At 46.3% G+C, this 21,369-nt stretch overlaps 1 protein-coding gene across 1 annotated transcript in view; it reads right to left on the reverse strand.

Annotated features, from left to right (window-relative positions):
• CTNNA3 (catenin alpha 3) overlaps positions 1 to 21,369 on the reverse strand; it is a 1,574,321-nt gene that overhangs the window by 1,117,923 nt on the left and 435,029 nt on the right. The window contains 1 exon segment of the mRNA XM_059729874.1: positions 9,912 to 10,115. Coding sequence (XP_059585857.1) covers positions 9,912 to 10,115 — 204 coding nt within the window.

Here is a 21,369-nt window from a genome sequence, read left to right on the forward strand (position 1 = left end):
AGGATTCAGAGCAATTGGTACAATTTAAAAGACTACCATCATACTAATAGAATCCAAACTCATGGTAGAGGTGATATCTTTTATTAGACTAACTAGATATTTGCAAAAAAAATCTTTGAGGTAAATAGACTGCTCTAACTTTTATCTGAGCCTAATTTGCACAAAATGAACTTTTCCAACCAGGAGATTTTACAGCACCTTCAGCTCTTCTGTGAAATAAGAATTTTCATTTCCACCTAGGAGAAATTTTACAATCCTTGCATTGTCCTATGCCTGAAGAAGGGTAATTATGCCTGAAAGCTTGCAAATAAAAACATATTTTTGCAAATATCTAGTTGGTCTAATAAAAGATATCTCTACCATGAGTTCTGATTCCTTTTGCCTGTAGACCAATATGGCTATAACCTTCATCCCTGGATCATACTGATGGAATTTTTCACATCTTATTATTTTATAAGCAATTATTGTAATGTGTTATACTAAAACAGAAATGAATTCCATCTTCATTTTTTTCAAATAGCCATAAAAGTTACAAAATTACTCAAGATCTTAAATGTTTTGTGTACTCTACAGGTATTATAGTTTTGAACAAAAGAAAAATATTACCTATTTATTTGTGTGTAAAGTATTACTAGAGGTTTAAGATTTATATTCCATTCAACAGATAAACTGAAGCTGACTGTGGAGAAAAGAGTTAAAACTAAAAGAAGCTTTATATATTTCAGTTGAATTTAGAGGCATTAATGTAAGATTGTTCTAGATTTTCTTCAGTTATGATAAATGATTTTGAAATGACGAAACAGCTGAAATACATGAATTATCTTAACCTGTTTACTTTATTATGTTGAGGTCAAAAAAATCCTTATCAGAATGGGCCTGGATTGGTTAACTGGCACCACATATAAAGAAGAAAAGAATTTTAGGTCACAAAAGGAGAAAGAAATAGGTGAATTATACAATTATCCCCTCAGTGAACTGTGTTGGATGAATCGTTTTGAAGTATCTTTCAATAAGATCAGAATAGCAAAAAAAAAACATTTATTGTTTCCAAGAAAGACATAACATTAACACTAAGTACACATATTAATAGTATCTGTCTTTTTACCTTTATTTTATGGCTGGTAGTTACATGGTAATGTGCCAAGCTAGTTACTGAGATTTAAAATCTCTTTTTAAAACACTATCAAATGATCACTTTTTCTAAGAGAGAGTGCATCAGGTAAGCATGTCATCCAATTGCGTTTCTGGATTTACTAACCATTCTTAACCTCACAATTTTGCACTTAAAGCATCTCGGCATCTGCCCTAGTTCTTCCTATGACTGATGAATTGTAACTGATTAAATGTTACATTTTAAGAGGTATATGGAAATGGATTACTTACACATTTAACAAAACAATTTGCTTTGTAGTGTGAAAGTAAATATAGAACTCATAACCCTCAAATTCCAAGAGATCCAGAAAGTAAAATTATATAGAGACTTCCTGTTCCCAGCATTCAAATAAAAAAATCACCTTACCAGTGACAATTCACAACTCTTATCAAATGCCCTACATATGTACTTAAGTCTGGAATATATTATTTTCAATTATTTTCTGAATAAAATATTATTTATTTTAAAAACCTATGGTATTTTGTCCTTAGTCTATCTTACAGTTTATGATAATGAACAACTATTTCCATTTATAGTAACTGTTGTTCTTCAAGCAGTGTTGTGCAAGTATACTTTCCAAGTGGAAGACCTGACATTGGGGTATACCAGGCACCTGGCATTGCTTGCACGTCTAGCAGCTGCCATAAAGCCATGAAACTGTCCCAGCTGAGCTAAGACAAACTTCAGGAGTGTTCCATACCCATGAAAGGTGAAAAGTCTTTAAAGTAATGTGCTGTGTTATGGCATCTCTATCCCCTAAAGTTTTAAAGAGCAGGCTAGACAGACACATAACTAGGATGGTTTAGTCAGGGATGATCCTGCCTTGAGTAGTGGGCTAGACTAGATTACCTCATGAGGTCCCTTCTACCCCTATCTTCCTATGATCTCATCAAGTTTGATTATATTTCATTTAGGTTAGGCATATACATTAAAAAATACTGAGGCAGAGGTAATCTAAGTTTCATGGATTACTCTAGCGGTGCTTTTACAAGCGCTCTGGAGTTGGGGGCGGGATGGGCGTTTTAATTAGATTGGATTTTGGGCTCCCAAAAACTGCTCTAATTAAAATACCCACAGCATCTCATGTATTCAGCATCCTGTGTTTCAAAATGCCCCCTGCTGCCATTTCAAAATTCAAGGATGCTGAATACATGAGAGACATCAGCAGACTGGAACGTTTTGATTAGAATGCTCCAGCAGACTAGATTAATCAAGTCTGCTCTGTCACATTCTTAACAGAAGGCATCAGAGCATGTGTTAAAGAGCCCTAGGGCATGTGTAGATGAAACAGGGGCTCTAAATTGAAGCAGTGGGTTTTAAAAAAAACACCACTTCAATTTAGGGCTGATTAAACCCCCGTGTTGTGCACATACCTTGCTGACTTACCTGCCTTTCTGGCAGGAAGGGCAGGGCTGCCAGCGAGCGGAGCAGTCCCTGGGCTATGGGGGGATGGGGATGGTGTTTCCCTCTGTGGCAGCAGTGGCCCCCCCGCCCTCCAGGTGGCACCTGCCCACAGGCACTTGGCTTGGGTGGGCCCACGGGCCACTGCAACTGTAGAGGGAAGCACCAGGCCCCTGCGCAGTTCAGGAAGGCAGGCAGGCTTGTGGGGGCGGTGGAGATCAAGCTTGCCACATTTCTCGGGTGGAGCCTGCTTTCCTAGGCTGTTGTAAGGCTGTCTGCAGAGCTTCCTGCAGAGCCATGCACCTGCACGGTACCTGGTGCTTCGCTCTGTGGCTGTAGGGGCAGCAAAGTAAAACTCCTCAAAGGAGTTTCAGTTTGCTGTACCCCAAGTCATTCAAGGTGCATTGTGCTGCCAAATTTCCTACAGCAGCTGGAATTAATGCACAATATGCCACCAAGGCTTGCTAATGCCAACACCATTAAAGTGGTGCAAAAGCATTTAGCCCACTTTGAAGTGTCATACACACACGCCTCTCATTTTGTCTACTCACGGCCTTAAGCACCCTAGGTTAGATCATTAGTGAACAGATGTTTGCCGTTCGTTGTGGGGGAGGGGTATGCAGAGTGCCTGCAGTGGTGGAGGCCAACAGCTTGGGAATGCTTTTGCATGTTTCCCAACATGCTCCACTGGCTCCCTGGGCTGCTGGAGATTCCAGAGCACAGCCTAAAGGGCAGGCCACTAGGGCTGTGCAAAATTTTACCAGGTGTTTCGTTTCAAAGCTGTTTCAAGCTTGAAACAGAGAAATCAAAATGAGACAAACTCTTCGAAACAGCTTTGCAACAAATCAAGGGCACTCGAAATATTTCAAAAGTTTCTCATGGTGTTTGTGCACCCAGCACCAGTCCCAGACAGCAGCAGCAGCAGCAGCCTCCTCTCATCCCACACACAGATCCAGGGGCCCACACCCCTGGAGGAGACCAGCATAGCCCTGCAGCCCTCCCAGGGTTGCAGGTCCCCAGATCTGCACACTGGATGAGAGGAGAGTGCCAGTGCCAGCAAGTGCCATGAGTTTTGCTTTGAACAGTTTGAGGTATGGTTTCCCAGAAACCTCTGCACCTATCTCCTTGAAACTTGGCAGGCTTCATGCTCGCAGAAGGGGCTACCATTCCTGTTATTTTCATACAAATCTTCCTGCAGAAGAGGAAAGGACCATGATTGAGAAGAAGAGACATCCTAAGGAGAAAGACACACACACACACACACACACTCTCACGCACGCACGGCAATGTCACCAAAGCCCCCTACCCTGCTGAGCACCACCAGCAGTGGCAGAAGCAGTATGGGGAGGTGACAACTACAACTCTGGTCCCCACCCCACTATGCCACAGCCCCACCTACCCTGCTGCTACTGCCTGCTGTGCCATGCACTGGAGCTCTGAGGGGCCCAACCTTTCCTTCTGTAGAGCACCTAAGGACACTGTATAAAGTCAGAAAAATACAGATCTGCAAATGCTTCCCAAACCTACCATGTCTTCAGCTGTCATCTCAAAGCAGGCAAACTCAAGCTGAGTTCCAAGGTGCCTCTCTATGAGAGGGAAGCAAGGAGAGCCGCAAAGGTGCATGGGATGCCAGTGGACAGTAACCTTAATTGACTCCAGAGGGGATCTGGTACAGAAGTTTGATAGACTGGTCTAACCTAAATCAATTAAGTCTGATACTAAATCAGGTAGATCAGGTAGCAGGTAGATCATGCCTGACTAATCTAGTCTCTTTTTATGACCAGGTTACAAAACACCTGGACACAGGAGTAGGGGTAGACATCATTTACTTAGACTTCAGGAAGGCCTTTGATACGGTATCCCACCCCATACTGGTGAGCAAATTAAGAGGCTGTGACTTGGATGATTACACAGTCCAGTGGGTGGCAAATTGGCTAGAGGGTCGTGTCCAGAGAGTGGTGGTGGATGGGTCTGTATCAACCTGGAAGGACATGGGCAGTGGGGTCCTGCAGGGCTTGGTCCTTGGACCTATACTCTTCAATGCCTTCATCAGTGACTTGGACGAGGGAGTGAAGTGGAGGGAGTGAAGTGTACTCTGTCCAAGTTTGCAGATGATACAAAACTGTGGGGAGAAGTGGATGCACCGGAGGGCAGGGAACAGCTGCAAGCAGACCTGGACAGGTTGGGCAAATGGGCAGAAAACAATAGAATACAATTTAACAAGGAGAAATGCAAAATGCTGCACCTAGGGAGGAAAAACGTCCAGCACACCTACTGCCTAGGAAATGACCTGGGAGTGAAGTGTACTCTGTCCAAGTTTGCAGATGATACAAAACTGTGGGGAGAGGTGGACGCACCAGAGGGCAGGGAACAGCTGCAAGCAGACCTGGACAGGTTGGGTAAATGGGCAGAAAACAATAGAATGCAATTTAACAAGGAGAAATGCAAAATGCTGCACCTAGGGAGGAAAAATGTCCAGCATACCTACTGCCTAGGAAATGACCTGCTCAGTAGCACGGAAGCAAAAAGGGATCTCAGAGTCCTAGTGGACTCTAAGATAAACATGAGTCGTCAGTGTGACAAAGTCATCAGCAAAGCTAACTGCACTTGATTGTGCATCAGCAGATGCATGACAAACAGAACCAAGGAGGTGATACTTCCCCTCTATCGGGCACTGGTCAAACTGCAGTTGGCATACTGCGTCCAGTTTTGGGTGCCACGCTTTAAGAGGGGTATGGATAACCTGGAGAGGGTCTAGAGAAGGGCCACTCGTATGGTTAAGGGCTTGCAGGCCAAGCCCTATGAGGAAAGACTGGGGCACCTGGACCTCTTCAGCCTCCGCAAGAGAAGGTTGAGAGGCAACCTTGTGGCTGCCTATAAGTTAATCATGGGGGTGCAGAAGAGAATTTATGAGGCTCTACTAACCAAGGCGCCCCTGGGGGTTACAAGAAATAATGGCCACAAGCTAGCAGAGAGCAGATTTAGACTGGACATTAGGAAGAACGTCACAGTCAGAGTGGCCAAAATCTTTAAGGGGCTCCCAAGGGAGTCAGTGCTCTCCCCTACCCTGGGGGTCTTCAAGAAGAGGTTAGATAGGTATCTGGCTGGGGTCATCTGAACCCAGCATGCTTTCCTGCCTATGCAAGGGGTCGGACTCGATGATCTATTGAGGTCCCTTCCGACCCTAACATCTATGAATCTATGAATCTATAAATCCATTCAGGTTTATCTTAGATGGGTTCTGCCATTTTAAAACCAGTTTATGTGGGTTGAATTTCTTTTGTGTTACAGGTTTAGACTGATTTCCAATCACTTGTACCAGTTTATGTATAATGTCTGTACCTGACCTTAATGGCCACATCAGCAATCCATCAAACTATACAGGGGCTAAGTTTTTTTTTCTGATCTTATGGTTGGAAAATTTCTTACAGAGCTTATGAGTGCATACAGGAACAGGTTCCACCCTGGTACCTCAATTTGGTTCTCTCTAGTCACCATCTAAGTTTATGTACCAGTTTGAAGATGACAGAATTTGGGCAAATATATAAATTGCCATATCCAGAGGTATTTTTTTCAGTTTATATATAAAACTCAACTGGTTTTGCTTGCATCTCAGATGAAGTCTGGCATGCTGAGTCACTCAGGATGTCATGTATTCCAATGCCTGTAGACATTACTGTCCTTGCAAAGTGTTTATACAGATGAAGGAGTTTACCATATTTACTCAAATCTAAGACAAGGGTTTTTTTTTCCCAAATGGCACGGGGAGAAAAGCACCTCATGTTAGATTTGCATACAAATCAGGCAGAAGCTGGAGAGGGGAAGTGGAGTGGGGGGCAGAAGGCTACTGTGGGTCTGACTCTGGCCACGACCTGGTCTCAGGGCCACAGTCAGAGCCACAGCAGCCATCTGCCCCCCTCCACTTGCTCCCTGTGGCTTCTTCTCCCCTTCCTTCCCCTACCCCACCACCTCCTTCCCCTCTTGCTGGCCAATCAGCAGCTCTGGGAAGGAACAGTGCCCAAGCAGCACCTGATAATAAGGGGGGAGGGAGTTGGGGAAGAGGCACAGACTGTGGGGAGCAAGGGGAAAGGGGAAGTGCAAGGAGGGGTAAAGATTGTGGGGAGGAGCAGATGCTGTTGGGAGCTGGGGGTATGAGGGTGCCAGTGGTAGGGGGGACAAAAAGAAGTTGTCAGGGCAGAAGACAAGGAGGCCACCTGACTTCCTCTGTTGTAGCAGTGCATGGGGAAATTAATTACTGACAACCCTCTGATAATTAGGTTCTATATGTGGACAATTATAACAAATGTATATATTTTCTATATATAGAATCTAATTATTGGGGGGATCATCTTAAATTCAGGGCCAACTTATATTCAAGTAAATATGATACTACAAAGAAGTTCTCCTGAGACATATAAGCCATTCCTGTTATCAAACTGAGTCAAGCATGGTCAAAATGAACTCATTTCTTAAACTGGTGATAGCTTTTATTTTTTTCTGTTAATTTTTAGACCCAGTCAAGCGAACAAGGACTGGATATGTAGGATGATTTTCAATATTTTCTGCCTAAATAGAAAATGATCTACCTGTCCATGTATGGAAATAATCAGATAATGATTTGCCTGAGGTGGTTTCTTACCACTGCCATACATTTTGTAAATATTATGAGGGCTGATGAAAACATCCAACATGAATAACAGAATATTGGTGGTGGCATCGCTTTATTAAAGATTTCAAACACTTCATGTGGCCTGGACAAGTTGCTGCATAAAAATGTGCACCTACAAGGCAAGAGAAGTATTCCATTCCCCAAAATCCAAGGAAAAAATGAGAGAAGACAGGACATCATCACTCGCTCTCCATCTTTTTTTCTTTTTACCCATCTGTACAGAACTGCTCCATAGCTCCAGGATCTAACACGGACTGCACCTTTTGAGTACAGAAAAGTTGTATGGGGGTCTAGAACTGGATGGTTTGACCCATCTTCACAATGCCTAGAAGCATAATTTCTTGAACTGTTTTATGAAGGTCAATACAGCGAAGGAATTTAAGAAACAATTACCAAAGACAGGTGATGGACTTGCAAGATACTAACTGATGGGTAAGCTGCTCTCAAATGTGATCAAAATGGATGTTTTGAAGGTAATAGGTATGATGAGAGAATCTTATGGAAGCTGATTTTGAAGAGATTCTTAGGTGCTTTTTTTTGTCTCCTAGGGGAATCAGGCTGTCTAAGAGGGTGAAAATCTGTCCTAACTATAGTAATGCCACCCTGTAGGGCGGTGGTAGCCAACCTTTTTGGCTGGCATGTCATAAGTTAAGCCTCAACCCTCCCCAAGTGCCACTCTGATCCCCGCTCCTTCAGTGGCGTACCTGATACCCTAGGCTTGCACCCTGGGATGCCAGAATGAAGGGTCATGTACTACAAAGAAGCTTCCTGTACACTTGTGGCATGCATGCTGAGTTGCCCCCTTCCCCCTTGCTCTAGGAGCACACCCAAGGATCAAAGGGTCACACTCAAGTCCTTAGGGGAAACCAAGTATTTCATTCTGTGCAAAAAATATGTTTTGAAAGATAGGTCATCAATTGTACTCTGCCCTTCTCTGAGTAGTCATGTGATCCCAAGGGCTTTTCTGTACCTTACATTTAATATTCACTGGATAAAAAGCAGCAGGACTATTTCTGCTCCATTAAAGGAAGAGGCCAGGGCACACTTCAAGATACAGAGCCGCAACCGTCTTGCTGAACTACTCCCCCTCTAGCTTGCGCTCTTCCTCCTGGCCCTACATATCTCACCCTCCTGGTTGCCCAACAGTCCAGCTTCAAGAACAGGGCTGGAGAGTTCTCTCAGTAATGCCTTCCCCTTGGTCTGATGTTTAAAGCATTTTGCTGGCAAACAGGAGATTCAGGTTAAAGTTTCCTTTGGGTCAAGACTAGATCCCACGTCACCCGTCTCCTGTGCAAATACCTTAACCACTGATCTTTTAAGGCCAAAAGGTGGCAGAGCCCTCCTTCTCCTTCAAATATATGCAAGTCATGATTTTTTTAGACTAAAGCATGGGAACTTGCCTAGCATTACATATGAACCAAGGTGCCTACACAGCCAGAGTACAGCTTTCAGAACATGCTCAGAAGGAAACCACAGACTAAGAATAGCTGCATGCAAGCACCAAAAATTGCAATTACATGGTTACAAACATGTCAGTCAGGCACATAAAGGTGAAACAAGATTTACTCGAATTCTTTTGCACTCTGTGTTTTGGTGTCAACTTGATCTGCATTTGCTGTGTTCTTTTATTTGCTGCCACTGCAAATAGGAACTCCAACAGTTAGGTAGGAAATTAATTGCACAGAGCCCTTTGAAGGGACTCATAATGGTCTGTCTTTATGAAGTGGGAGCAAAGAAGCTAGAGTTTGTCAGAATATTCTCTTATGGTTAAATAATGCTTCATTTACAAGAAGTGCTGCACTTTCTGGAACTGTTGTATGTCATACATCCAGGAGTTTGTGTGAATTCTCCTGAATTACGATGACCTACATCTTACAGTTAAAGCTATTCTGTGCATCAGGCCCTAGGAGCCTGTCAAAACTTCAAGGATAGTGATGGTTCAAGTGCTATAACTTCATTGGTGAGTACCACAAATTATGGGCAAATACCTTTTCATGTTCATCATGCACCTTTTCACTATATTGGTCCAGAGTAAAGACCTGTTCAGTTAACTGAAATAATAAAATGTCCTTCCTACAAGCATCTTCATGAGTCACAAACAAGAATCTGACATCGAATGGCTGGGTCTGGAGATAGAGGTAGAGTGCCATGTTAAAGGACCCCAAGGAAAAGAATCCTTAGGAATAAATCTCTCTCAAGATGGCAAGCCAAATACTAGCAGTGAAGGCTCTCCTGGATAAACTAGCAGATGAACTGGAAAACAAGAAGACCAAAAGACCAAGGCATCCTGGGGAGTACCACATTGCACCATGAGTAGGGGGAAGGAATTTAAGAGACACAGTGCAGCCCTGCCCATTGCCTGTAGCTAGAGGCACAAGGACATTAAATCTATGTGCGACTTCAATTAACGCTAACAGGCAAAAGTTTCCCACTTGTGTGCACCAGATACACACTCACTTACAGTAGAATGTAGATATGTACAACCATGCAAAGGAGAACTATTACTTTGCATCCCCCGCACTAAATAATTTAAGAAGTCTGGATTATCAAAACAATAATAAAACATCAAAGGCACCAGTAATCACCAGACAGAATAATTCTGCTCAACTCATTAAACATGATACATGACTGCATTCATGTGTGTTTTGAGGTATATATCTAAAATAGTTGGAAAAGCTGGTCACTTACATTATTCATGTATTCAGAAAGAAGATCTTGGAGAGCTTGGCGGATGGCATTACATTCTGTGATAATACGTTCCTGATGAAAGTCACGTGTGCAGGAAGAATCAGCTAACAGAGCTGCCCCACTGATAATTGCTTCCAAACGTTTCTCTAGTGATGGTCTTATGTCCTCTTCTTTTATGGCATGTGGATCCAAGATGATTAAGCTCTAGAAATTGTTTTTATGAGAAAAAAAATTACACTGATGCCTTGTCTTTGGTCATTTCTTCCCTGGATTACTATACCATTCTATTTCCCCATCTTCCATTTTACCACTCCTTCCTATTAGAAAATATCCAAAGTACTGTTAATCAAGGCAGTGAAAATGCATCTCATAGAAGCCTAGTCAAAAGAAATGGGCATTCTATTAGACGACCAGGCCTGTCATACTGCAAAGGCACAGTAGATTATTTCAGACCAGATAAACTGCAACCAGTCTATATCTCTTGGAGCACCCTCACTATACTTCCCTTCTCCCTGAATCCTTTAATTGGCTTGTGTTTCCTGCTACATCAGATTCAATATTTTCATCCTCACCTTCACAGTCCCACAATGTCTCTCCATCATACTTCTCTCATTTCCTCATTTCCCAATCATATTTTACTTGTTGGATGAAATTATATTTATCAGTTTAGGATACTTTGGTTCCCCGTCATGGTAGTAACTGACTGCCATTTATTCTTTATTTATTTATCCTCTTGACTCCACTCTGAAGTAGGGGAGGATCATTGTGCCCTTTCTACAGATGAGGAACTGAGGCACAAAGATACTTGTCCAAGGCCTTATAGAAAGTGTGTAGCAGAACAAGAAGTAGAACACCGTCTCTTGAGTTCCAGGTTGCCGTCTCTCTTTTATTGGTGAGTTTTGTCATTTACATTAATGGAAAATTAATATTAGGCTACCCCTTTATCTATCCCTCTGCCTACTAAACTACTCTCTTTTCTTCTTTCAATTCTTTCTTCAAAATGTATTTCATAAAGGATATATGGCTCTCCATCACCTCCTTTCTCTGACCTCATTTTCAGTTTCATTTTAAAGTCAGGGGATATTCAACACCTCACAAATTGGCCTCTTAAAGTCTGGATTTTTAAATTCAAGGAGAAAATCAGCAGTGTTTGCTTTTGGCTTTAAAAAGCCATCTTGGATTATGTGAGCAGGGTTTGATTTTCAAGCCAATGTGGCAACAGACTGGCAAAAAAGAAAAGCGTAGCACTCCCATTTCAAGAGACTGAATAAGCAAGCTTCAAAATACTTGTGTGTGTACAGAGATAGGGTGGTGTTAATGTTCTGAGGTTTTGTTTAAAATATATTAGGCTAACTACAGGCATTCAAACAGCCTCTGATAGAAGCACTCCATTGCACTTTACTTAATGTGCTATAAGTTAGAGCAGGAATGACCCAAACAGACATTCGCTATTCAGTAGAGGGGAGGGGGGACTCGGTGCCTGCCTCCACTGACCAAGGCCAGCAGACAGAGGACACTCCCACATGCATCCCAGGAGGCTGCTGGAGCAACCCTTCCTCCCATCCCTGTCTTCCCCCCTCACCAGTTGGTGACTGTCAGCAGTGGCTGGAGGAGAAAGGGTGGGAACAGAGCCCCCCCCTCACCCCCACAACTGCAAGGGCCCCCTAAGAGCTTGCTTGCTGGGTAGCATCTTGGAGAAGGACCAGGCTGGGTCCACATGGCAAGGGGAGCTCCCTTCACCCCAGCATCTAGACAGTTGAAACCAAAAGTTGCAACACAAGGCTGCCTGGCCTGGCTTTTCACTGTGGTGGGAACTGAGGTCAGGGGGGGAAGGGAGTCCCCCTGCCACACAGACCCAGCCTGACTCCTTCCCAAGACCCAAGCCAACAAGCTGTGGGGCAGCCCTCATGTGAACATCTGTTCTGTTATGGCTTTAAAGTGCTTTCTATGCTCTTAACATACATTAAGTGTAATGTTTGTACCTAGCCTTAGAAATCTAGACCCAACCTAGGTCCTGTCTAGCCCTGAAAATTCCATGGGTGCAAAATTTATGACAGAGTCATATCACAGGATAATATAGTAAAAAAGTTGCAATTAGTTGGACAATTTGAAAACTCTGCTTGTTGTTTTGAATACTTGTCTTCAATTAAATGAATCCTATATACAGAAAAGAATCTGTGTACAGAAATCCACTGCATCAGAGCAGGCTCCCTGCATATGTATAGGAGCCCATTATCTGCCACAAAGAAATGAGACCTATGACAAAACCTTATGAAACAATAGTGCAACATGTCACGGCTTTAAGAAAACTCAGCAAGGCCTGTGGCGAGTTGTAGTTTCTGATCAGAGATGGAATAGCTTGTACCATTAAACACCATGAGCTAGGAGAGAAGACTGCTTTGTGCAACCACTTTAATCCTAGACAACACGCTCCAGATATTCAGGGCAGAAGAAACGGTGAAAGCTCAAGCTAAGGGTCTGCATCCATAAGAAAGAGTTTTTCCATGCCTTACATGCAGAAGAATGTAGCCAGAAAAGATCATATCAGAGAACAAAACCATGTGCAAAGAAAGCAGCTGCTTGAGGTGACACTGGGTATACCTACACATCGCCCTACAGTGACATTGTGATGTGCTACGTCGCCATATGGTGTGCTACAGCAATATAGCAAATAGCGATTCTGTGTGTCTACATGTAATCGCCAGCTATGTCACTGTAGTGGCACACTCCTCTTATATAGACGTGTAGACATACCCACTGTGTACTACAGCCAATTATGAAGGAAGTGCAGGTTGCAGAATGGCCCCCAAATGTTCTGCCTTTAGGAAGCCATTAGAACTGTGATCAAAATAATCATGTAGCAAAATGCTAAAGATCCCAAATGTGTAAGTCAAATGTACACCTTGATTGAGTTATCTGTACATATATTAGCATAGATACATAGAACTCAACTCAGCTTGGCTGAATTCTAAGTAGAATTATTAGTATCAAGCAAAATTGTGTAGATGGACTGGAGAATACAGATGCATGTGAATGAAACAATTATTCCACACAAACTGGATACTGGGGCCCGGGTTAATAGAATCATATAGAATCATAAAATCATTGAAAATTAGGGTTGGAAGGGACCTCAGGACGTTATCTAGTCCAACCTCCTGATCAAAGCAGGACCACTAGATCATCTCAGCCAAGGCTTTGTCTAGTTGGGTCTTAAAACCCTCCAAGGATGGAGAGTCCACAACCTCTCTGGGTAATAGTGTGCATCAAAATAATTATAAAATGCTGAAAGTAAGACCAAATGGGGAACAACAAAAATAAAAGGAATGGGTTATTCAAAAACAAACCTATCTGTGAAAGCAAGGTAAGTTTGTTTTTGGAGTTTTTTGCATCAGATGCAAAAATATCACATACAAACTCCCATTCATTGTGGTAGCTAGGCAGGTTAAACCAATTTTAGATCTGGTTATCTGTGAAAAGCGCAAGCTAATAAAACGTGTGTTTTATAGAGAAGATTCACTCCAGAGTGATGTGCTGGTAACCTCTCCTCTCTAGGGCTAGGTACAGACAGTAAAAAAGCCTAAGGCAGAATCGATTCAATGTACACAGCTTCTTCTATGCTGCATAGGTTGAACTGATAACCAACTGAACTCATTCAGTTTGCAGTTGGGAAAGGCAGGGGGAGGCCTGCACTGATCCAGGCCAGTAGTCAGGGAGGTGCTTCAGCATGTCTCCCAACCCGCTGGCCATTGTGAGCCCAGCCAAGTGGGGCCATCCCAGATCGGCTCCCTAGTACATGCCCCCACCCCCTTGCTGTTCCATCACAAGGAATTGAGGAGTCCCCTGTCCAGGTGCTGGCCCCCTTGGAGGAGCCTCCCCCTCAGGGGGTTTCTTCCAGCCTGGGTTCCCCAGCCCAGGCAGTCCTGGGGATCCACGTCTAAGGCAAACAGCTGCAGAAGAGTGTAAGAATTTCCCTCAGCTCCCTGAGGCTGCCGTAGGCTGTCTCTGAGACTTGCAGCAGCTAAGGCAAGCAACTGCAGGGTTTAGGAGGAAGAATTCCCCTCAGCTCCTTGGGTCTGCCCCAGGCTGTGGGACCCTGGGCTAGAGTGGGGGGAAGCCACCCAAGGCAGGGGCTCTCCAGTACCCCCACGCTGAGCTGCACAGGCAGTCTGGAGGACTCCTTCTTCCATCTTGTGGCAGCAGTTGAAGCAATCAGCAGCTGGGAAAGGAAAGGAGGGAAATTCCCCTTGGTTCCCCAGAGCTGTGCCCAGATAGGGACCCCAGGCCATGGTGAAGGAAACCCTCTGAGGTGGGGGGTCCCTGGTGCCAGCACCCCTGGGGTTTGGGAACTCCTTCCTCCTCCCTTCTGTGGCAACAGCTAAGGCAAGCATCTGTGCAGGGGAGGAGGAGGTGGAGATGGTGAATTCCCCTAGTGAGAGGAGGGCTGTGGAGGACTGAAAAGCTCCCAACACAGGGGTTTCCCTCCCCTGCACAGGGGCTGATGGACATAGGTAGGAAACAGGCTAGTTAGCAGAGGAGCAGGTCAGTCCCTTCTCCACTGGAGCAGATAGCACAGCCCTGCACTGCAAAGCATCCTAGGATGGTGGGGGGCTGTGTGTTAACTTGAACCAGGAAGGTATCTGGAACAGAAGTTCCATAAACCTGTTTGACCTAAATCAGTTAGGTCTGATACTACATCCAACCAGGTTTATCTTAAACTGGTTTTGGCCATTTCGAAAGTGGTTTATGTGCATGAAACTTCTGTTCTGTTACAAGTTTAAATAGGTTTCCGATCACTTAAACTGGTTTATGTGTAACTTCCATCTCTAGTTTTGGGGATTGCCATGTTGAGAATATGGATTGTGGATGTTGATATACAAGAAGGATTATTGTTTTGATGAGGAGGGAAATGTAATGCTGTGTGAATAAAAAGTTATAATTTAGAGATGACCCTTTATAATGGGTAGTGTTGTGAGTATGGAAATTGAAAGATGAACCTCATGCAAAAGGAAAGCCAAAGGTTCAAGACGAATGCAGCTCTCTGTAATTGTCATTAAAATATTTTTTCTTTTTTCATGCTATCATGAACCCTTAGAAGGATTAGAACTTCTATGAAGCCCAAGGCCTGTGGCTTTGGAAATCCTGGGAGAAGATAGAAAGTAATGTCCTACTTGTTCCTGTTCCAGACTCCCAGTTCCAACTTGGTAAATAGAATTCACCATTTGGAACGTGTATAGAATAATGTTGAGGATATCAGCATTATTCTATGCAGATAAACTTTATAGATTTGGAAGGGAAAGTATGCCAAAGACAAGCCTCCTACCCTAGTCATGGAGAACCCTTTGCCAGATAGCACCTGGTTGGGATGATTGCGGAATGCTGTATTTAGTTCTGAAGATTTGGCTCAACCCTTCTCCCTATAATATAGTTTTTTCTTTCACTACCTTGAGGGGAAAATAGAGGTATTTATTTGACTGTCTGGACAATCAGAAGTATTGCTACAGCATTTTAAATGGTATTCAAATTACTATGCTCACTTCTAAGATCCTTGTTAGCACAGAAGAAAGGAAATAGCTCTGGAGACACTTGTGCCAAAAGGGATGGGCAGATTGTTTTGGTTAACTTGAACAGCATAGAAATGTAATCACATTAGAAATGTAATCATGGAGCATTTGTAGTTTCGCTCATAATTAGCTCTTTGCTATAGCTTTCTCCTGCTAGTTGGATTACACTTGAATGCAAAGGAAAATTGCACAAATTTTACATGGAGAACAGCATAACTAAAAGTAGTTATCCAGCACAAGATTCATTTGTTAAAATGAGCTATATTTAATGCTCAATAGTAACAAGTAAAAAGTACCATCCTGTTCTGAAGGACTTCATGAGAAATCAAGGAAATGCAGTAAAAATTTTGCATTTACATGGTAAGCAGTGCTATCAGAGACTTAAAACGTAAGGGAAATTAACACCTTTCACCTGTCACCACTACATGCTGCATGAAGAAATTATTTAAAAAGCAGCATCTACACAGTTTTCAGAAGTGGGATCTATGTTTTTAAAGATATTTAATCACTGTCTTACCTAGGTTTTAATTATTCTGATTGCTCACTGTCACAGCGGGGTTCTTCAGGAGGGCCGTGATCTCCCTACGGCCCCCTTACCGTGCCAAGTCGGCCCAAGGGCACCCTCAAATTCTCGCCCGCCACGTCTTTGATGTTGAGGTAAAGTTGGGAGGCTGCCTTACGACTCCCTGGCCACGGTTAGCCAGGACCTCTGTCCCCGTGTGTTCCCGGACCCCCTGGGGGTCTCCCGGTATGATGGGTGCTCCCCAGACACCCTAGCCTTATGGGCTATGCGTGGCTCCTACCAACCCCTAATACCACGCCCCAAGCCTCGCTGATGGGATAGACGTTGGTATGTCTCTCTATATGTACACAGCCCCTCTCTCAGGCCTGCTCTATGTACTCTCGCCCCACGCTCTGGGGCCTCCTCTTCTGGGCTGCCCTCTTTTGGGCTCTCTGAGCCCACTCGGGGCCTCCCTGTAACATTGCCCCTCTCTGGGGCCTTCTCTGTAGTGTCGCCCGAACTCGGGCTTCTAAAATACAGCCCCCCCCCCCCGTCTGGGGCTCTCTGCGCCCACTCTGGGGACTTCTCAGCAACGCCCCCCTGACTCTCGGGCCCACCGCGCTGCTACCCCCTTCTCCCAGGGCTCCCCGCGCCACTACCCCCTCTCACTGGGGCAACTCATAGATTCATAGATGTTAGGGTCGGAAGGGACCTCAATAGATCATCAAGTCCGACCCCCTGCATAAGCAGGAAAGAGTGCTGGGTCTAGATGACCCCAGCTAGATACTCGTCTAACCTCCTCTTGAAGACCCCCAGGGTAGGGGAGAGCACCACCTCCCTTGGGAGCCCGTTCCAGACCTTGGCCACTCGAACTGTGAAGAAGTTCTTCCTAATGTCCAGTCTAAATCTGCTCTCTGCTAGCTTGTGGCCATTGTTTCTTGTAACCCCTGGGGGCGCCTTGGTGAATAAATCCTCACCAATTCCCTTCTGTGCCCCCACTGCAGCACTCCACCCTGCTCCGGGGTTTTCCGCAGCACTAGCCCTGTTTCAGAGGCTCACTGCGCGCACCGGGCTTCCTAATAATATGGCCCCCTCTCTCTGGGGGTTGCTGTGCCCCTACTGGGCTTCCTAATAACATGGCCCCCTCTCTGGGGCTCGTCATGCCCGCACTGGGCGTCTCAAAGCGGCCCCTCTCTGGGGCTGGAGTCTACGTACCCCGCAAACAACCTGGGGTCTATGTTCCCTGCCCGCAACCCACTGATTGCGCTCGTCACCGCAAGCTGCGCCTTCACTGGCGCTGCGCCTTCACTGGCGCCGGGGTTCCCATATCACTGGGGTTCCCCCTGAGAAAACTGCACCCTCACTGGCGCTAGGGCCCCACCCTCTGTGGGTCCCTACGAGGCCTCCTCCAACCCCTATAGCCTCACCCAAACCACCGGTGTAATATCAAAGCCGAACATAAACTCGAGCCTCCTGGCTATAACTTAAACGCAAAGCCTCCTGGCAGAAACATGGTGCTCAAACCTCTCAGAGCTGCCATCCTTCACTCAGCTAGAGCGGTTCCTGTGATTCTCACTTCCTAGCTCCAGGAGCTCCTGCCCCTCTAGCTGCTGGCAGGGAACTGCCAGCCTAGCCTCAGCCCTGGGCTTTCTGAGGGCCAGGCCCTGCCCCCTTCTGGCCAGCTGACTCACATTAGTTGCCCTGGCAACCCACAGCTGTGCTCGTTATTTTCTGCCAGGGCTCTCTCTCCCTGTCAGTTTCTACTCCCTAGGAGCAGGCACTGAGGTGCCCTGCGACACTCACAAAGGTAAAACCCATTGATAAATATTCTAATATTATAAAAGCTTAAGTCAGTCTGTCTGTCTGTCTGTCCATAACAGACAGCCAATAGGAGTGTGAACAAGCAATCGAACAGGAGCTGGTGGCAGTGGAGCACCACCGTGATGGTGGGGATACAGGAGACGGAGGGCAAGGCAAGGCCAGTGCACCTCTGTCCTGCTCCCTGGAGGCGGGAGCAATGGAGTGGATGGAACAGGGGGGGCAAGCCCAGCAGTGCTGGCCTCGCCCCCCCGCCCCCCGCCCTGCTCCTTGCAGGTGGCAATGATGAAGCAGAAGACGGGGGAGGGCCTTGCCCCTCCCTTACTCCTTGCATGTGATGGCAGCAGTGGCATGGGGGAGAATGGGGTCTGAACACCATTGGGGGGATGAGGCCACTGGTGCTGGCCTCAACCCGCCCCTCCCCCTTTCTGTCATCGCTGCCTGCAGGGCCCAATGCAGGACAATGCAATGGCAGTGGAGGCAATAGCAGGCTTGCCGCAGAGGTCGTGGGGGGAGGGGCAGGTAATGTGGGAGGGGAGCAGGCCTGAGTGGGGAAAAAGCTGGTCCGCTGTGGTGGGGTGGGGGGGGGCGGATAACAGACTGACCCAGCCTGATGCAGCCACAGAAGCGGCTGAGGGATGGAAGGAGTGGGCCTCTTCCCCCACTTGGGCCTGGACCCACTCCTCCCCAACCCCCCTCCCCCACATTGTCTACTCCTCCCATCTCCAAGCTGGCCCAATGTGAGCGGGGCTGAGTGGGTATACCGTGGCATTGGCAGTGATAGTGGGGTCAGGGGAGGACTGGGCCTGGGCCTGGGCTTGATGCAGGGGCAGGGAACGAGCATGAACTGGGGGAAAAGCTGGCCCACCATGGCAGTGGGGGGGGGCGCACAGTGAGCCTGGCCAGGCCAGGCCAACTCAACACAGCAGCTGCAGGGGGAGTGGAGGAGCAAGCCTTCTCCCACCATCAGGCCTGGGCCCACTCCTCCCCCATCCCCGCTCCCCCGCATCATCCTCAAGCCTACTCCTCCCTTCCCCCTGCTTCTGCAACGGGGAGGAGGGGAGTGGGCCAAGACACCAAGCAGCAGGTGGGAAGGGGTAGCGGATCCAGACGGGGTTCCCAGGGCTCCGTCCCTGCCTGCTCCACCCCCAGCATCATTCTTGACAGGCAATTGGCTAGTTCTAATATTATAAAAGCCTACGTCTGTCTGTCTGTCCGTAACTCTTTTTTTCACACTCTGATTGGCTGATGGAAACAGCTAATCACCTGTCATTCTTGACAGGCAATTGGCTAGTATATTCATAAACATCTTCCAAAGTGTGCACACAATTAGTAAATGAAGTCTATATACAAATAAAAGAGTAATTATTTAAAGTAATAATTCATTCAAATAGCTAATTTACAACCAACACTGTCCTATGTACTGTACCACTGTGTCACAGAGGGCATCTATACATGTCCTCCAGGGTGGAGTGGGGAGGCACTTTAATTAGAGAAGCTCTAAGAGCTAATGCCCCATACATGTGATGTGGAGGTTGCTGGAGCATGCTAATTAGCATGCTCCAGCAAACTCAATTAATCGAATTTGCTCCAACACATGCTAATTAACATAAGTGGAAGCAGAGGTCCATCATGTCTAGGTGCCCAGAGTGTAGATAGTCATTTTGATAGTACATATGCTGGAATACAGCAAAGAACTCTGTTCTAATTAGTCTGGGGTCCTTCCTAGCTCGGAGAACATTAGTTTAGTCTTTTATGAGACAGTGATAGAAGTTCATTTTTCCCCTCTACAATTGGTGGCAAAAAACACACTTTTTCTAAACTGGAAGGGAACTAGGAGTGTATACAAAAAGTCAGGCAGCCTCTTGGGGAGATGCTCTAGCTATGTTTCTTTACACGAAGTGCCATGAGTTAGGGAGCCATTGAACCTAATAGACATTTGCCTGTTGGGTCTAGGGGACTCAGAGCCTGCCTGCACTGATGTAGGCCAGCAAGTGAGGGTGCTCCAGCAGCCTCCCAGGAAGCTGCTAGACTGCCCCTCTCCCTGGCTCCCCTCTCATCAGTTGACAACTGTCAGCAGTAGCTGAAGGGGAGAGGGAGGAGCCTGCTGTGTGTCCCACCCCCAACTAACCCTTCTGGGATCTTGGGAGGAGCCAGGCCAGGCCCACGCAGCAGGTGGTTCCCTTCTCCCTGCACAAGCATCTTGACAGAGGCAGAGGCTGCTACATCTGGAGCTGGGGCAGGGGGAGAAATGGAGCCCTCCACCATGTGGACCTAACCCAGCTCCCCCCAAGACCTCATCAGGGAGAGCCAGGCCACACCCATGAGGTGGGGGGCCTCCATTTCCTGCCCCCTACCCCAGGTCCAGGTGCAGCAACCTCTGCTGCTGTCAAGATGCTCACACAGCAGGCAGGGAGAACAGAGCCCCTCCTGCCTTGCAAATCAACCTGGCTACCTCTGCTGGGGTCTTGGGGGGAGCCAGGCTGGGCCCATGAGGTGGGAGGTCTCCATTCTTTTCCCCATCCCAGCTCCAGACATAGCAGCCTCTGCCACTGTCAAGATCAATGCAGGGGGCATAGGGAGGGAAGAGAGCCCATCCCCCACCATGCAAGCCCAGCTCCACTCCCCCCAAGACCTCAGCTGGGATAACTGGAGGAAGCACATGCAGCAGGTGTGCTTCCCTTTCACCAACCCACTGACAGCACAGAGAGGAGACACAGGTATGCAAGCACCAGCCCACTCCTGCAAATCCATATGGGATTTAGATGGAATCACCCAAAATTAACCCTCACAGACAACCTGTACACAGGTTCCCAAAGGGGGTTTGTCTTAGAGTACCCTGTCTGATACTACATCAGACAAGGGTTAAATATTTGTGATTTCAGCTGTTTTAAAAGGACACTGCAGCCATAAACTTTTGTTGTGTTATGGCTACAGAGCACTTTTGGAGGCCTCATCACATAAAAAATGTAACTTCTGTACACACCCCAAGTAGTTCTGAAGCCAGGAAGCCTGAATGATCCTGGAATTAAATGTTCTAGTGTAAGAACAGTCAGATGGATTGCAAATTAGCTGAAGGGTCATACTCAGAGGGTGGTGGTAGATGGGTCATATTCAACCTGGGGGGAAGTGGGCAGCGGAGTCCCCCAGGGATCAGTCCTTGGGCCCGCACTGTTCAATTTCTTTATCAGCGATTTGGACAATCGGGTGAAAAGCAACCTATTCAAATTTGCTGATGATACCAAAATTTGGGGTGAGGTGGGCATGTTAGCAGGGAGGGAAAGACTGCAGAAAGACCTGGATAGATTGCAAGGGTGGGCTAACAAAAACAGGATACGTTTCAATATTGACAAGTGCAGGGTGCTGCACTTGGGCAGTAGGAACCAGCAGCACACTTATAAGATAGGAAACTTCCTTCTTGAGAGCATGGAGGCAGAAAGGGATCTTGGAGTCATCACTGACTCCAAGATGAACATGGGCCAACAATGCGAGGTCACAGTCGGCAGGGTTAACCGGACCTTATCGCGCATCCACAGGTGCATCTCAAGTAGGGCCAAGGAGGTGATCCTCCCCCTCT

Source organism: Alligator mississippiensis, chromosome 6 (assembly GCF_030867095.1).
Source record: "Alligator mississippiensis isolate rAllMis1 chromosome 6, rAllMis1, whole genome shotgun sequence".
Taxonomy (NCBI): Eukaryota; Metazoa; Chordata; order Crocodylia; family Alligatoridae; genus Alligator; species Alligator mississippiensis.